Raw genomic sequence first — 18,606 nt, forward strand, 5'->3', positions numbered from 1 at the left:
TTAATGTCAATGTGCCTAGAACGCTGACCTATGGCATCGGCCCTAGAGATCTCTATTGCTGCTTTGTTGTCTTCGTGGATAACTATTGGATATGAGGGTTCAGCCCAGATGTCGCAGAGCAGGTCATCGAACCATACTAAATTGTTTGCGGCCTTTGATAGGCAAACAAATTCTGCTTCCGTAGTTGATGTGGCCACCAGTTTTTGCTTTCCAGTGTACCAATGGATGGGGCAATTGTTGAGTAGTAGCACGTAGCCAGAGGTGCTTTTTCTGCACCCTATGTCCCCAGCCCAGTCAGCGTCAGCATAGCAGGTTAGCTTTGGTTTCTCGGATGTTTCTGGTTCTAGGCAGAGTAGGGCATCCGCACTGAATTTTAAGTATCTGAGTAGTCTTTTGATGGCGTTCCAGTGTGTTAACGTGGGCTTGCTTACATGCCTGGACAGTAGATTGACGGCTAAGGCGATGTCGGGCCTGGTCCAGTTGGATATGTACAGCAGTGACCCTATCGTTGATCTATACAATTTGTTGTCTGTGAAAGGTTCAGATTCCTCATACATGGTCTTCAGGAACTCAGGCTGCATGGGGGTCTCGCTGGGTTTTGCTTCGGACATGTTGCATTTGAGCAGCAGCTCGATGATCTTTTCTCTCTGGGAGAGGCGGAAGCCCTTGTTGGTTTTTATCACTTGGACCCCTAGGTATCTGTCAATCTTTCCAAGTGACTTTAGGGAGAAGTGGCTACCCAGGTCAGTGGCGAACTTGTCACATCTGTCCTTGTGTTTGCTGATGTACAAGATGTCGTCCACGTAAACGAGCACACCCTCGAATGTGTTGTTTTCTCTCCTCGTAAAGAAACATTTGTCGGCTGAGGTGGCCTCGAAGCCCATGGATCTGAGTGCCTTGGCCAGGCAGTCATACCACCTTTTGCCTGACTGCTTGAGCCCGTACAGGCTTTTGTTCAGCAGCCAGGTTTGGTCCTCGCCTTTGTTGTACCCAGGCGGCGCTTTGATGTATATTTCTTTATCCAGCTCGGCGTGTAAGTACGCTGTTTGTACGTCGAACTGGAAGACCTCCAAGCCCAGGATGGTGGCCACCACCAGGGCGCTTTTGACGCTTTCCGCCCTGACGGTTGGCGAGTAGGTGTCTGTATAGTCTTCGGGGTATCTTTGGGCGAAACCCTGCGCGACTAGTCTTGCCTTGTATAGGACCTTGTTGTCCTCTAATGTCTTAACCCTGAACACCCATTTGGTTCCTATTGGTTTTTTTTCCTCTGGAACTTGGGCAGGTGAGTATACCTGGAGGTTCCTTAGGCTTTCCATCTCCTTCTCCATGGCAGACATCCATTTTTCTTTTTCTTCCTGGGGGAGCCCGAGGATGTCTTCATATGAGCTGGGCGTGAAATGGGTGTTGTGGATGGTCATAACGTAGTCCTCTAACTTCTTTGGTAGCTTGTTTCTGGTTTCTCTGATTGGCCTGCTGGGGGTTGGCTCGGTTTCCTGCATGTTGTCTGCCTCATTGTCCGTCAGGTCATCTATCTTCAGTGAAGGGTGCCCTTCTTTCCAACCTTTGACGCTTGCCTTGCGATGGTTGGCTTTGTGCCCTGTGACCTCTCTGACCTCCCTTTCCCCTTGGTCATGCTCGAACGTGACCTTATTGGTTGGGATGTCATTGGAGTGTACCCTCGACCAGTTTGCGTTTTCGTGGAAACTGGCTGATCTGGAAACCACAAAACGGTTATTGTTGTCGACAAATCTGTAGCCCTTTGTGCCCGGTTCGTAACCCACGAACCTTAACCTTTTTGATAATTTCTCCCCCTTTCTTCTTAGCTGCCTGGGAATGTGGACATCAGCTGGGGCGCCGAATATGTGTAAGTGAGCAATGTTGGGCTTTCTGTTGTATAGCATCTCGTATGGCGTCTTATTGATAGAGCTTGACCACAGTCTATTCAGGGTGTAATTGGCGTAGTGTAATGCCTCTGACCAGAAATGCTGCCCCATCCCAGCATCCTCCAGGGCGCATCTCATCATGGTTTGCAACACCCCGTTTTTTCTCTCTGAGACTCCATTTTGGAAGGGGGAGAAAGGTGAAGAGGTGTAATGCGCTATGCCCTGCTCCCTCAGCCACCTTGTGAATTCTTTGGCCATGAACTCTGAGCCCCTATCAGTCATTATCTGCCTTATTCTCATGTTGTGTTGCATATCTACTCTCCTGTGGAATTCTTTAAACCTTTGGAATACTTCATTTTTGTGTCTGAGGGAGTAGACATACCCGTATCTGGTGTAGTCATCTACAATCGTGAGGAAGAACCGCTTCCTATGTCCTACAGAGGGTTTCATTGGCCCTACCAAGTCCATATGCACCAATTGGAAGGGGTATTCCGTGGTTCGTTTGGATCCCCTGGGGATGGCCTTAACCTTGATCTTAGAACGCTTACAAACTGAACACTCCAAGTAGTTTTCGCAGTTCTTTACTTTGAGACCCTCGGTACATTCCGTCATTTTCTTTACAATGGGGAAGCTTATGTGTCCCAGTCTCCTGTGGAGGAGGTGGGCGCAGTTATCATGTAATGGCTTGCCGATAGATACAGACTTGTTTGTCTTCTCATGGCTACTTCCTGCCTCCTGCTGCACCCCCTCTGTTTCTGGATACTTATCTATCCTGTGGTTTGTGCTGGTATCAATGCCTTCTTCCTCCCTTGCGTTGGGTGTGAAGTAGGGAAGTCCCTCGTGTATGGTTACCTTTCCTATCTCTTTCCCTTGCTTGATCAAGTGTGCCTTTCCATCTTTAAATTTTATTTCTATATTTGTGTCTCGTGTTAGCCTTGTGATGGCTAGCACATTGTGGGGAATCTCTGGTATGTACAGTACTTCTTTTAAGTCCCCTACCTGTGTGATGTGTACGTTTCCTTTCCCCACTACTCTGACCTTGCTTTGGTTTGCCACCTTTATTTCTGAGTCTATTTTTGTGAGTGAGTCTAGCAGCTCTGGGTTACAGGTAGTGTGACTTGTGGCCCCTGAATCTAGAAGCCATGAGTTTCTCTCTATCTTATGTTTGTCATTTGGGTCATCGTGCCTGATCCCGTACATGGAGCCAGAGCTACTCTCCCTGGAGTGGTCTCTGCTCTCGTGGTGTTTCCTGGGGTTGGGTGACCACCCTCGCCCCCTTTCCTTTGGGTACCTGCGTTCAGGTGACCTTCCCCCTCTACTGTCGTGCTGTCCCCTATCCCTATGGTTCCTGGGGCAATCCTTCTTTAAGTGGTTCCTCGATCCACAAGAATAACATTCTGAGGTATCCCTGGCCCTATCCTGGAAATCCACCCTCTTTGTGGGTCTAGGGTCCCCTTTGGCTAGTTGGCGTTCCCTCCTCAGAGTGTCCTCTGCAACGAGCTGACTGGTCAGTGAGCCTAGTGTGAGGTATTGCAAGCTGAGGCTATTTAGTTGGGTCATGAAGATGTCCCAGCTGCTATCAAGAGAGTTTATGATTATGCTTATCATGCTCTCTTCAGTGATGATTTCCCCCCTCTGCATGAGTTCTGTCCTTGCAGCATTCATCTTTAAGATGTGCTCACTCATGGGGACCCCTGCCTTATGCTTGGTGGAGTGGAACTCCCTAGATAGTCTAGTGGTGGTGGCTCTGCTTTGGCTATAAAACAGGTTACATAGTTTTTGCATAATATCATAAACAGTTAGATTGTCCTCAATAGATGGATACATAGCAGATGGAATGGAGGTTAACATGATGCAAAATGCCCTGTGATGAATGCAGTCAATTTCCAGTGACCAGGGCTTTTGGGGAGGTTTGTTAGCTAGGAACAGTGCATTCTCTCTCATGAGAGCAACTCTTAATTGTTGGCTCCATTCTATAATATTACCCCCATCTAACTGCAGTTTTGGCAAATTGGCATAATTTGCCCCAGAAATGTTAGTAAGGTTACTTACTGGGGGGAGCTGTCCATGGTCCAAGTTGTGATTAAACTCACAATAAGGCTTTGGGATGTCTGTGGCCATTCTGTACTTGCTTGGATCTATGTAACTTGCTTCTCTTATTACAGGCAGGTACTGGGCATGCGCGAAGCTCATTCCGCGCTGGAGTCCATCGGGTGAGGTTCCTGTTGCTGGAGCTCCCAGGCCTAGGCCTAGGCCTGTCGGTGGGAGGCTGGACCCGCCCCCGGTGGGTCCGAAGATCCCTCCCTGAGGTGGACACCACTGCTGGATGGCCGGATCCCCGGCGAAGAAGGGGAGAAGGTGAGGGGGCGACGCGGTCGCAAGTCGAGGACTTTCGCGGGTCGGCGGCGCGGCAGCAGCGGAGGTCGTAGGTTGAGGATTCCCTGCACCCAGCGGCTCGGCGGCAATGGCGGCGGCGGCGGCTGATCCTCCCTCGTGGTCGCTGGTCCCTGGTCGCGTGGACTGGCCTGATGGGTGTCGTGGCGTTGGTGAGTAGCCGGTTCTTCTCTTCTGCCTCGGGCCTCGCGTTGCCGGTGTAGCGGGTGGTGAGTTCGAGTTCTGCGGTTGATTTTTCCTGCAGGTGGGCGGTCTTTTGTGCCGGTTGTTGGTGCGCGCGGAGTTTTTTGTAGGCTGTGACTCGGTTGCCTGGTCTCTGTTGGTTGTCCTGGCCTTCTTGTGCCCTCCAGGATTTTTCTTTGATTTATTGAGTGCCGCAGGAGGCTCGAAAGCAGAGCCTAGGGCAGCGGTGATGGTCTCGATTGCCTTTTGCAATTCGAGGTCGGTAGGCGTTTTTCTTTTTGTTATTGCGATCTCTTCGTGGTCGCTTTCAGAGCTGGGCTCTTCGTAGTCGCTTTCTGAGCCCCCCTCGTCTGTTTCGGGGTTCGGGCATTTTCGCGCCAAGGGATTCAAATCCTGGCTTCCCATTGGCTGGTGCTCGTCCCAAGATGGCCGCCGGGAAGGGGGCGCGGAAATGGATTCTGCCGGCTCAGGGTCATCGGGTTGGGGTGGCTTACCCTTTTTTGCTGGCTTTTCTTTCTCGGTGGTCTTTGGGGCCTCGATCGCTGCTTCTTGTTGCTCGAAGAGGCTTTGAAGGTCCGCGATGAGGTTTTCTTTGTCGCTGTTTCCCTCCATCAGTTTCAGGATGGAGAGTTTGAATTTTTTCATTTTCTGTGCTGTTTCTTCTTCCGGGGCGGTGATTTCCTTGGGTGGCCCCTCTTCATCTGATTGTGAGTCCAGGCTGGAGTCCTGTTTGCTTCCAGCTTCTGTCTCCTCCATGGCTGTGGCTTTGGTTGCAAGCTTCTCAGCCATCTTCTTGGTAAGAGCTCTGGTCTGTGCTCTGTTTGCTTCTTCAGGGTAGGTGTTGGGTTCAGTCATTGTCTGGAGTTATGGGCAACCGACCTCTGCTACCATTTTGTTAGAAACTGGATCTAGCCCAATAACTCAAAGACATAGCCCAATTCTTTTCAGTAGTTTTATTGTTGATCTGTTGGTACTGGAGGTCACTGACCTTGTACCTTTCTCTTTCAGGTATACATCTGGAATCAACTGTGGAACATGTGGTTGGACCTTTTGTACCCAGGAGGAGGGGCCAAGAGGTAAGGAGTGGTTACAGGGATTATGGAATATGTGGTTAGTTAACCCTTGAAGGACCGGGTGGTCAGGGAGATGTAGTAGTTAGGCATTTATCATGACATATAACAATGCCCCCATTGGGTAAGGGTAAGTACAACAAACATTTTTATATGTGATTGCAATTTTTGAATTTAGCCAGGTCAGGGCTTTGCAGAAATCCATGCAAGGATTTTTGTGCTATTATTACAATTTAAATTGAAAGAAACATACATAAAAATGGTGTCTGACCATTCTGCAAATTACTTACTAGGTCGGCACTTAAAGGAGACTAGGAGGTATTTAGTGACTCCTGGACATAACTCAGATCCAAAAAGTCGACTGTTAACAAGGAGTTGGCAGTCTCTCAGGTCCTGGCATTCATCAAGGACTTTCTACAACAGTGACCAAAAAAAAAAAAAAAAAGTCTTAAAAGAAACTTTAATGAACTATACAACAATGCAAATCCTGACTATTTAAGATCTATCATGACAAACTTTACCCACTGATTAACAGTAATAAATTTATCCATTAGAATACAAAAATAAGATTTCCAAAGCAACTTATGTGAAATAATATTATTAACAAATCACTACCAGAAATGTTTCTATTCTAAATGGTAAACTTAAATATAAGAAGCCTCGACTCAAATCTCCACTACAGGCTGTTTTATGAACACGAATTCTGGAAAAACAGGAAGCTGTAGTAATGTTAGAAACTGTCATGGGAGAAGCAGTTTGAAGATCTACAATTCACTGAACTTGAAGTACATAATTAAACATTATGATCATAATTACTTTTGAAATTACCATTTTTAATTCTCCCCAACTCCACTAAATGAAGACACATTCAGCTACTAGTAAATGAAATTTATAATGAAAGCATAATGCATTTCTATCATACTTGGCTGTCCTAAATTAACTTCTAACTTCATACTTGGGCTGTTTAAAACTTCAAATATTTATATACTGTGGCTTTACTGCCATTATTAGCATTAAGAAGCAAAGTGCTTTTAACCACTTTCCTCAAATTTCTGGACGTAAATATCCTGAGCCAAAATATTTAAAATGGGCAAGATTATAATTTGCATGCAAACAAATAAAAGAGAACTGAGAAAACAATACATAGAGGAGAATTAAAGAAACGTCCACAGAACTACAATATAATGAAAATTACTATCTAATATTCTATATTTTTAATACAATCTAGCTACTGGAATATAAGAAGGGGGAAAGGGTTTAAAAGCTCCCTGGAGCTCCTGTTGCAGAAAACAGATGACAGTTTTCAACTAATTTTTAGGAGAAAAATATATTGAAACTGTAAGTTCTAACAACCAACCATTCCTGACATAACATATACAGATAGTCCTCGCCTTACGACTACAATTGAGCCCAGAATTTATGTTGCTAAATTTGTTAGTGTTGCCCCATTTTACAACTTTTCTTGTCACATTTATTAAGTGAATTACTGCAGTTGTTAAGTTAGTAACATGGTTATTAAGTGAATCTGGCTTCCCCATTGGCTTTACTTGTCAGAAGGTCGCAAAAGATGTTCACAAGACCCTGAGACACTGCAACCGTCATAAAAAAATGTCAAGCATCCAAATGTAAATCATGTGACCATTGGGGTGCTGCAACAGTCTTAAGTGTGAAAAATGGTCATAAGTCACTTTTTTCAGTGCCATTGTAACTTCGAATGGTCACTAAATGAACTGTTGTAAGTTGAGGACTGCCTATATTTAACATACTGTAGTTAAAATTCAAACTTTTCAAAACTCCCCACAATCTAGAAAAAAAATAGAAATATTGGCTTTGACAACTGAGGCTCTTAATCTCTCTCCATGGATCATGTGGTTCTATTAGAAGCCTGCCTGCATGTGTTGTGTGGCTCAACTTGTGATTCTAATAGCCAAAAAATATTGTTTGTTGCATTTTATAAATGAGGATGCAATTCCTATGCTTCCTTATTAGACTTAAGGATCCTTCCACGCCACCAGAATTCCCGTGCACAATCAGTTTCTCAAAAAGCAATGTGAAAGCAGGCCACAATTCCATCTATTTCAGTTCTGAAATAAAAGAACCAGCAAATAACATAAATCAGTCAATATTCACCTTCTTTCCTGCAACTGGCCAAAGGAAGAGTTCAAAGACTATAACTCAAATGATAGAATAGAACAGAATAACAGAATTGGAAGGGACCTTAGAGGTCTAGTCCAACCCCCTGGCAGGAAATCCTACACCACTTCAGACAAATGGTTATCTAACATCTTCTTAAAAATTTCCAGTGTTGGAGCATTCCAACTTCTGCAGGCAAGTTGTTCCACTTATTAATTGTTCTAATTGTCAGGAAATTTCTCCTTAGTTCTAAATTGCTTCTCTCCTTGATTAGTTCATTGCTTCTTGTTCTATCTTCAGGTGCCTTGAAGAATAGTTTGACTCCCTCTTCTTTGTGGCAACCCCTGAGATATTGGAACACTGCTATCATGTCTCCCCTTTCCTAGAGCTCTAATGACAAAAACCTTACACTAATTTCATATAACAAGGAAACAGAATATAGGTTTTTCACACTTACGACCATTGCAACATCCCCATGGTCATGTGATCAAAATTGGGGTGCTTGGCAATTGGTTCATATTTATGATGGTTGCAGTGCTCAAGCATGGAAATGGGTCTGAATGTTTATAGATTAAAATTCTCTTTCAGAGCTTCAGTGAAAAAGCATGTATATAAAGTGTTTATTCTGGAAAATAATACTCTAATTGGGATATTTTTCTATTTCAGAGAGCTTAAATAGTCAGATATGTTTCTAAGAATATCCTGGTGTATTTGGAACAATTGGAAGTCTTTTAAATTAAAATAAAATCAGACAAATATTTTTCATTTCAGTCCAGTCAGAACACCAAGTACAGATGTGAATTCACTTTTAAAAAAAAAGCTGGATTTTCATAGGCTATTTTTCCACTGTTGCAAAGCAGCACTTATAAATCAAGCTTATGAAACTTCTAGCACATGGCACTATGATTCTCCTCTGATAACAATGATGAGTTTTTATTAAGTGTAAAATCATGGTGGTTTCTACCTTATCTTTTGTGGCTGCAAAGTTCTTTGATTAAGAACAATCACATTTATCACATTTATAGGAATATTCTATGCAAACATATTTGGACAAATGTTATCTTGACTATAATGCCCTTTACTTCTAAGAATGTATGTACAAGGACTGCAGTAGGTTGGCTAAATGCTGCATTTTACAAAATAGGAAAGACCAGAAGAAAGAAGTAGATGGGTCAGGACAAAAATGAACATACACTTATATATTTGTAATATAATCTGCCCAAATCAACCCACTGCAGGATGTGGATCTATACCACACTGACTCCCATACGCTTCATATTCCCATTCATTGTAAAAATAAAAATATGAAATACATTAAAAATGGAAAGATGGCATACTTAAAGGCAAATTACAACCCTTAAGCATCACCTTTATATCAAAGAAAGATTTTACTATACATTTGGCTCAAAATGGCTTCTTAGGAAGAAGATTACGGGTGGTTGCAGTGATTTGTTTGGCTGTTACACTTAGCCAGGAATAGGATTTAAGAAAGCAGTGACATATAGACTGTATACCAGCAAAAATATGGTGGAGATTAGCAGTAAGAGCAGACTATATTTATTATGATTCAAGTACTGCATACTGAGTGTGCATTATTACTAAAGCAAAATAAAAACGATTAACTATAATAGTAATCCTAAATAAATTATCAGGACTTCATTTCATGTTCATGTTGTTCAATTTTTATATTCAAATCTAGTTTGTAACTAAAGTGTTATATCTTGTTTCTTTTTCTTCTTTTGAAATCCATCAAAATAGTACTAAGACAAATATGGATTGCAGAAAGGCTGGTTTACCTGCTTATAGCAGAATAGTACTCCCCAACAATGTGTGTGTGTATGTTGTGTGTGTGTAATTTTATTACCTTTTATTGAATGAATCCTAGATGTGAAATGTTATATCCTTTCATATTGTACCTCCAAAAATTTTGGAATTCTGTGGTAACTAGAATAATGCTCAAATATCTTATTATTTCTCCATTTAATACAGCAGGATAAAACACAGAATAAAATGCAGAACCAGAACCAAAACCAGTGAATTTGCTTCTAAACTCAGTCTGGAATATGAAGCTTCAACCTACAATCCTATCTGCTTTGCATCCTCTACAGTTCAGTGGTATGTATTTATGGGGATTGAATGAATACAATGGGAACTCATGTGTAAATATCATGCCAATTAGGAGGACTAAAGAGCCTATTGTGTAGTGTACATTTAAGTCTGACCACTTTTTTGTCATCATTTTTGTCCAGGAAAAGACTTTCCTATTCTTTATGTTGCTATTTCTAAGTTATTCTATAAGGAAATAATTCTTGCCTTAGAAGAGGGCAGCATTAGCAACATTCCCAGAAAACAGTAAATATAATTTGCCAATATATGATGACTGGGCTGTAGCATTATTATGGCTTGGAACATAAAAATGCTCTACAATTTTATTTTCATAGCTACAAGAAGGCAGCCAAAAATGCCAAAGGTGAGAAATCAGAAAATCTCTGTATGGATCCTCTGAATTGTTAGCCTAGTACTAAACAGTCTTGCTACAAAATTGGCTGGTTGATATTTCAATATTCTTATTATTGGTAGTATTCCATTATCTTATCAATACTATGTTATACATTATGTGGCTGATTGAAAATCTGGAGCCAGAATTTTTCTGTTGGCAATATAAATTTAAGTCTTTCAGGAAACTCCACTGACCTAAACTAATGCCAAGACAATTCTGACAAAACTAGTGGATTGGCACAAATTAACATTGGACCATTGGTCATGAATCTTAATAGACATTCACATTGTTGGTTGGTCTTTTGTCCCAATCTGCTTGGCAAGAGAGGAATTCAGACAGCTCATTCAGCAACTCAGTCTGCAACAACTCTTCCCACCTCCCAAACTGGATTGCTTTTCTGATTATGAGACCCTGCTCCAATGCGTTCTTGAATAGCTTGTGCCACTCTACTTCAAATTTCAGCCAGTTTCATTTTAAAAATTATGGACTTTAAAATGTGAATGTCATTTTATAATTTTTGAAGAATCAAATATCAGCCTTACAGATCTATTCTCTGTATCAATATGGACAAACTCTTTATTCTGAAGGGACAAAATTATGAAGAAATGTCACCTGACAAGGCCTCATAATTAATTATACATTGTAAATCCTCCAGCAAATTGAACCGACTCATCTGCAAACTTAATCAAGCTTTATGACTGATATTCCAGATGTAACATGCTGAATCTTTATTCATTTCATTTTTAATCTACTGTAAATAAATTATCTAAAATATTTCTGATTTGTTTTAAATGCTACAATATAGTATTTTATACCTGCAAGGTAGTAGATGCCACACAGTTTAGTGGCTCTTTCACCATGACTTCAGGTTGTTGTGCACTACACAAGTGGTAAGCTTGCCCATAATATGCAGATTGGACACTTATTGTTGAATGCCGAGGACACCGTAGACTCAAATGATCACCGTCACAGGCATACACAGTATGGTTTCGCAGGAGTTTGGTTAGGTAACCTAAAAAAATATTTAACTGTGTTACATTTAGTGAAGCAATATTCCTTTCTCCTTTAAATTTGAATTAAAAATGATCAATAACTTTTGGCTTGATTAATAGTTTGGGATGCTAGGAAAGATCTACTTATCTTTAAAACAAATCAATGCCAGAATAAAATTTGCTTTTGCCATTGCTAATCTCTGTTCTCTTCAACTATGTCTTCTTCAAGTCCTAATAAATAGTGTTACTGCGTAGGTCTCAAGAGAAGTTGTCCCTTTTATGATTGTGTACATGACTAGGTCCCCTAACAGTGGGAGAAATGAATTCATTATCTGCCGGGCTACTACAGTGATTGAAAGTGACAAATGTAGAGGAAACTGATAAACACAAATACATCTCATCTGCTGTATTTCCTCTAACTTGCTGGAAACCTGGGGAGATTGTGTCAAAAACAGAAAGGGGGAGAAAATATGATGTTTTAACCAGGAACTCAAGAATGAAAATTCTGATGGAGAAGGCAAACGGCTGAGATGGAGACTGGCTAGTGAAGAGAAAAGACACTTTGCCCACATTTTCCCATACATTCAAATCTTACCACAAAGCAACTACCACCATTATTTGCTCAATTGTCCCCCTTTTTTTTTCCTTTTTACTGGGAGGTGTTGAAGAGGAGCGAATCCACCATCACCACACTTACAGAAAAAGCAGAGCTAAAAGATGAAGGATAAACAAACTGGCAGAGGTAACTGTTTATGCTCAGTGTAGAGTTGCCTGTATTGGAACGGAACAGAACAGAACAGGTGAAACCAGTTTTGTCTGCTACTCAGAGTGAGCAAGAAATAGGAGGTAGGAGTAGACAGAGCCTTCTTTTCAACTTCAAGAAGGAAATAAGGAAAGTCCCAGAGAAGTGGAGTTCAGAAAAGGAAGCAATGAAACTGGGAGAGGGAAAAAGATTTCAGGGGCTTTGTGGCTGGAAGATTGCTTGCTGTTTTCCAGCAGTTTTTGCAGTGAAGAGAAAAAGAAAAATAATTATTTGCTGCTTCATGCTGCTTTTCTTGCAAGTTTGTAGTCTTCTTCTGCAAAGATGTATTTTGTTTATCTGTAATCACAGCCTTTGAGGGACTGCAAGTTGCATCTCCATAGGACACTGAAGAATGTGGGCCTACATCTAAGTTAATTTGGTTTCTTATCTGTTCAGAACAAAATGTTCCTGTGCATAAATCAGCCCAGTATTCTCTTGAGGATATTAGCTATGCAGACTTTTGAATGAGTTTCTGAGCATTTTAGCTGCTACTTTGATCTGCACATTCCTATCCCTGTATCTAAGTTCTTTTTACCATCAATTTCATTATTCAGTGGCTCCATGAATGGTACAGTAACATTTACTTTGTCAGACAAAAATGAAAAAATACCAATTATTCAATAGAAATTTTATCCCTTGAAGTGTCATTTAAAATGAAAGTCATATTATTGCCATATGTGCACCATGAAGGATGAAAATAGTTATGGGATTTTGCTGTTTCCATTTGATAAGGAAACTTAGTGTACTGTTATGTAGACTGCTTCCTTTCAGGCCATACTGTCTCCAGAGACACTAATAATTTACATACACCCATCTCTTCTTTATTTTTCATTTGGATTGATATAAAGATATCAAACGGTAGCTACTTTCCTTGCCCAGAATTAAGACAGCGGAGTTCAGAAAACTCAAAATTATTTAGAGTTTTTAGATTTATTTCATTTTTTGAATCCATTCTGATTACTTTGTTTTGGTGAGATATTAAACATTCTTGCAATACGTGGGGTGGAAAGTAAGATAGGAATATGCTGCTGAAAATATGGGGCCAGAAATTAAAATATCCTACCTAGGGAGGTTGTATAAAGCGAGGAATACTGAAGTCTCCTATTCATAATTATCCAAAATTAAACCTCAGATGTTTCTTTGGTTTCCACCTCAACAGCTTTCGGCTTTTTTCATCTTGAAGTTAAATTTCTAATATGAAGCCAATAAAACCTATAGATGTTTACTTCAAGTTAAGGAGAAACAAAGGATCTTATCCTGGAGTCCTCTTTTAGTTATGGCTTATAGCTATATTTAATCAGGATAAAAACAAGCCCCAACAGAAAATCACTTAAACTGAAATCTTGGATTTACACTGACTGCTGAGGTTCAGTAACTCTTAATACTGGTTGGTCCAGTCAGGTCCTGTTTCCTGGATCCATACCTGCAGGGGCTGTAAGAAATTTTCTGTAGATATTGCCAGAGAATTATCAGCTTCATACACACCCTCTTGCAAGCTTCATCTTTTGGCAAGGAAGACCATCCAACCAAAAAAAGAAAAAAAGAAAGAAAGAAAGAAAGAAAGAAAGAAAGAAAGAAAGAAAGAAAGAAAGAAAGAAAGAAAGAAAGAAAGAAAGAAAAATGCTTCAAATAGGCTGCAACTTTTGGTCTTTCTCATGTTGCCTTAGATCGTCACCATTATTCTAGTACCATTCTCTGAACAGTTATTTGGCAAAGCCAGTTTCTGCCACTACTCATGGAGCCCATGAATGAACAAGTGAACAACTGCTCTCTTTCCCCAGCTTTTAGCCAGATCAAGAGAGAAAGGACAAGCAGCTCATTCTTCCTTGGGCAGCTTTACTCTTCCTTGGGCACCATGTTAGGTTCAGTGACATTCTCAGTTTTTTGCTACTTGTAAGAAACCCTTTATTCAACAGAAAAAGCACACACAGTTTATCAAGATTCAGTCTATCTTCTGATTTCTCACACAAAATCAGAAAATACAGAACATTTAAACAGGCCTACTGGATACTTTACTACCAGAAAATTTCAAAAATAGAGAACTAGTGGCTCTTGGTATTGGGTTACACCTATAACAATGGATAGCAATGCATTTATATAGCCTCTTTTCTCTCATGAAATCAATGGAAGTAGGGTTGATCATTCCCCAGACGCAACCCCTCCATATTTTGTGCTAATCAATGGCAGTTTTAATGGCTCAACAGAGTAGGTCATATGCAGGCTTTTCAAAAGATCTAGGCCATTTGCAACTCTTGACGCTCTTAGCAATAATACACATAGACAAATAAATGACAAATGTCTAAATTTAACTCCGAGTTCAGCTTCAGACCAATGCCAGATAACTCTCTTGCCCTCTATCCTGAGTCCAGCACAAACTTGAATATGGCTGTTTCTGTTTTAACAGTCATATTAACCTTAATTAATGATTTCTTAAAGCAACAGCATCTTTTTTCAGACTTGTGCAGAAGCCTGAAAAAAAACAGGATGCTTTAATGAGAGCAGCGAGATGCTGGGTATCCATGAGCTCAGAAATTATTGAATCCTTATTTAAGCATGCATAGCATTTGAAATAATATATGTATGAATTTTAAAGAATGAACATGAGCAAGTTAGGGTTCAAGATTTTGATTACTACATTAATGATACTTAATACCACTAGAAAATGTTTCTAAATAAAGATGTTGGATACTATAATATTTGTTTTTAACTAAGTATTTTTAGACCAAAATGATCTTTGCCTTCAGAAATGCAGTAAGGGATTAATTAAAGGATTATATTCTGAGCACATTTTTTTTCACAAAGCATGTGCTGAGTGACAAATAAGAAATACGCCTTTTGAAATCCCTGATAATATCTTGGATATCTTCTACCTCCACAAACGCAATGAATAATAAGTATGAACAGTAGACCTGAATCTATTGATAGAATGGAGAGCTCTGATTTTAATTGTTTAACCAACAATGATTCCCCTTCATATGGCAGGGGAGGCCACTTTCCAAACATGGGGAACTGGCCCAATTTCCTGGAGGGTCATGGACAGAATTAAGGGGTGAAATAGGTGCTTTGTGACTCAGGAGGCCACAAACGGCCCACAGACCCAATCTTTTATGTTTTTCACCTTCATCTAAATTATACTATTGAAGCAAAAATAAAAATTGTGGTAATAATAAAGACTGAATTTTTCTATGTGGGAGTGCTGTTATCTTCAGTTAGTCTTGCTACTCAGAATAAATTCTTGATCTTAGAATTGTTTAATTCTAAGTGGTTATCTGTGGCACCAGGTTTTAAGTGGCAGATCTTGGTATTGAAAGAAAAACAACTAAACCCTTCATAAACCAGGTATCTGGCTACCCCTCCAGCAAACAATCACAACAGTGGCAGAATGTTTTGCTAGGAAAACAAGTATTACCCAGACTTCTATTTCAGGAACTAACATGAGTATCATCAAGCTAAGACAATTAACATAAATGTTAATTATATTGACTGGAACAGTTCAATCTATATTTTGTAATAAGAACTCTTGACTTACCATATATTTTTCATTACAGACCTATTTATTTCAGATCAAAATAGAGTGAAGTACCACACAAATGATTGGCCAGGTTCCTAAAAGTCTCATCCATCAAGTCCTCACAAGAATCTGCCAGATGGAACTGAAAAATTTATAACAACATCAGCAAACAACCATATCAACAAGAAGGATGAAGTCAGAAACCTATAGAACAACAATTACAGTGCAAGCTATCATATTGGCAAGATTATCTCATTCCACTTAAAACTCCATAAGTGAATATCAAAGGGTACTGCTGAATTTGTTAATGTTTCTTAAGGCCCTAGGAACAATTGAATTGAGTCACACATGGGTCCATCTAATCTGGGTGTAGACATCACAGTACTTGCAATATCTTTAGATGGTCTTGACTACAATCACCATACACAGGGAAAGAAATTTAATGTAATATTTAAATATTGCAAAATTTCTGGGTTCTTTCAATTATGCAATAACACTTGAAAAGATTCCGGGGATCTGATTTAGGGTTCTTCATCAAATCTGAGAAATTGTATCTACCAGTCCTTATGCCTATCAGTATAAAATTTACTTCTCACTTGGATGATCCCAGTCCTGCTACTGGTACAGCATTCATCAATAGGGCTGTCCTCATGATGTACAGAGTATCTTAAGGACAGACTGATGGTTTTCCCAGCTTTGTTTTTCTCCCCTCCCAATAACTGTCACCAGTTGACTGGAGAACATTTCCTATTTACTTTATAGGAAGAAAGGAGGGCAGAGTTTAGTTATCATTTAAAATTCATTCTGCCTTTGCATACATACCTCTCCTTCCTTCATGATATAATTCTCCTTCATCTGGCAACTGGTGCTCAGGATGCCTTTGGACAATTTTAGTTCTACTCTGAACCAATGTTAGTCTTGAAGAAGGCCGAGAAGCCCTTAGTGGTAACCATTCTTAAGGTTTCATGGAGCAATCTTCCCTAGCCTTCTTGTAAAGCAGTGAATCCAAGGTTTTGACTCAAACATGGGCTTTGGATTAAAAGCATAAACTTGCTATGGTCATAAAATAACAATCATAAAATATATTCTGATATGCATTCAACCCAGAGGTGGGTTTCAGCAGGTTCTGACCAGTTACGGAGAACTGGTAGGGGAAATTTTGAGTAGTTCAGAGAACCGGTAATAAAAATTCTGACTGGCGCTGCCCCATCTAGTCTCTGTCTCCCAAGTCACCACTAATTGGGAGGAAATGGGGATTTTGCAGTAACATTCCCCTGGATTGGGGTGGGAATGGAGATTTTACAGTATCCTTCCCTGCCACGCCCACCAAGCCATGCCCACAGAACTGGTAGTAAAAAAAATTGAAACCCACCACTGATCCAACCTCATATTCTTTTTTTTTTTAAATAAATGAGATTTATTTCATTTATTAACTAGTACTCATTAACTGCCCGCATATAAAATGAACATGTGGGCAGATCTGAGCAGCTTCACTAGCATGCTGCTTATTTTTTGCTAAGCCACAGTTTTTCACAGAATAATCAGAGGTCAAATTTTCTTATTACACTATAGAAATGTGGCGGAATGTAGTCCAAACTCCCAGGAGAGAAGGGATGCATTCCAGAGGAGCAAAAGACAACAAAGTTTGGTTGGGAGGAAGAGGATTAAGACAGCTCCTCCCTAGGAGTTCTCAAAGAATATCTTTGTGCTGCAAGTAAATTGCTTTAATTTGCAATATTTCTCTCTATAGGTGAGGAACAATAGAAGAAACTGCTTAGAAGAAACTCAGTGTGTCTTTCTTGGTTTTTAGAGCATGACAGGACATTAATCAACTCAACAACGCAAGAATACTTGTGTTAATCTAATAATTTTGTACTTATGTTAGTTGCCATCCCCCAAATTGATCTGTCTCTATGTTTGTGACACTGTGTGTGTTCCAACAGACTCCTCTTTCAGGACAATATTGTATACATTTGATGAAATGATGTCTGATCCAGAAAAAAAATGATTACCATAATCTGTTATTCTTTAATCACTTCCTAGGCTGGGCTAATAGAAATTGAAATCCAACAACATCTGGAGGACAGTTGATTCTCCATTGCTGAAGAATTTAATTTTTGTCCCTAACAGTTCTTTCAGTATCTGATTTGCCTTTGTGTTTTTTCCCCCATTTCTTAAATGTTCCAGTATTTACTAGTCATGCTGTCTCAAAACCCAGCCAGCCAAGAACAGCTACACAAAGCTAACTCTTATCTTTTCCCTTTTTTTCTGTTTCCATTGCAGATTGTAAACATTACTCAAATTTTTGCAATGTGGGTTGGCAATGCCCATTCTCACAGTGGCAATAGAAGGAAAACATTCATACACAATAGTCTTTCTTTCAATTATTGGCAAGTTGACAATTCTTGGTATTTTATTAACCCTTTGTGATAAGGTGTAGATGCTCACACTGAAAAATTTAGTTATCAGCTGCAATCAGCAAAACAGTCAATTCTCAAACCTCTCTTTTAGCATAAAAAATAATGCAAAGAAGTTTTATTTCTTGGTTCAGCCTTTAGCTCAGAAAAAAATAACATCTATGCAAGATACTCTGTATTATTGATATGTGTGCGTGCGTGTGTGTCTGGTCCATAGTAGTTTCTATTAAGAAAGAACAATATTTGCTTGGTTTTCATGTGCAACTAACATCTGTCTTCAACATACAGAAGACAGCATATCTTTCTTGGGACTGGGGATTGCCAAATATAATTTTCACATGTAACATCTCTCTGGATTACACTTGAAAGCTCTCAAGGTCAACTGCCACAGAACTTTGTGTACTGCTGAACCAAAGATAACACTGTATTATGCTACTATTGCAACTGAGCCAAGAACAAAAGACTTTGTTCATATTGAGAACATTCAGTTAGATATAGATTTAATCTCACACATGCCTTTCTCTGCTTCTACCTAACCATGGTGGTACAAACGTGCCCATTTCTTTCTTTCCCATGATGTTTTTCTGCACCATTATGTTGCCTTGATCTCCTTCCTAGCCCATTAATAAGGCAAACTTAAAGTGTCCTTATCTTGAATCCATAGTGTAATATTTCTCCCCTTATTCCACTACATTTGAAGGATAACCTCATGGCAGTGGTG

General features: G+C 40.0%; 1 protein-coding gene across 1 annotated transcript in view; it reads right to left on the reverse strand.

Moving 5' to 3' along the window:
• Positions 1-18,606, reverse strand: part of EVA1C (eva-1 homolog C) — a 50,950-nt gene that overhangs the window by 19,881 nt on the left and 12,463 nt on the right. The window contains exons 2-3 of the mRNA XM_070943559.1: positions 10,979-11,175; positions 5,821-5,944 (exon numbers count right to left, since the gene is read on the reverse strand). Of these exons, the coding sequence (XP_070799660.1) occupies positions 5,821-5,944; positions 10,979-11,175 (321 nt within the window). The remainder of the gene's footprint in view (positions 1-5,820; positions 5,945-10,978; positions 11,176-18,606) is intronic.

The sequence above is a fragment of the Pituophis catenifer genome, unplaced genomic scaffold (genome assembly GCF_029215685.1).
Source record: "Pituophis catenifer annectens isolate HBS135680 unplaced genomic scaffold, rPitCat1.0.hap2 SCAF_4, whole genome shotgun sequence".
Taxonomy (NCBI): domain Eukaryota; kingdom Metazoa; phylum Chordata; class Lepidosauria; order Squamata; family Colubridae; genus Pituophis; species Pituophis catenifer.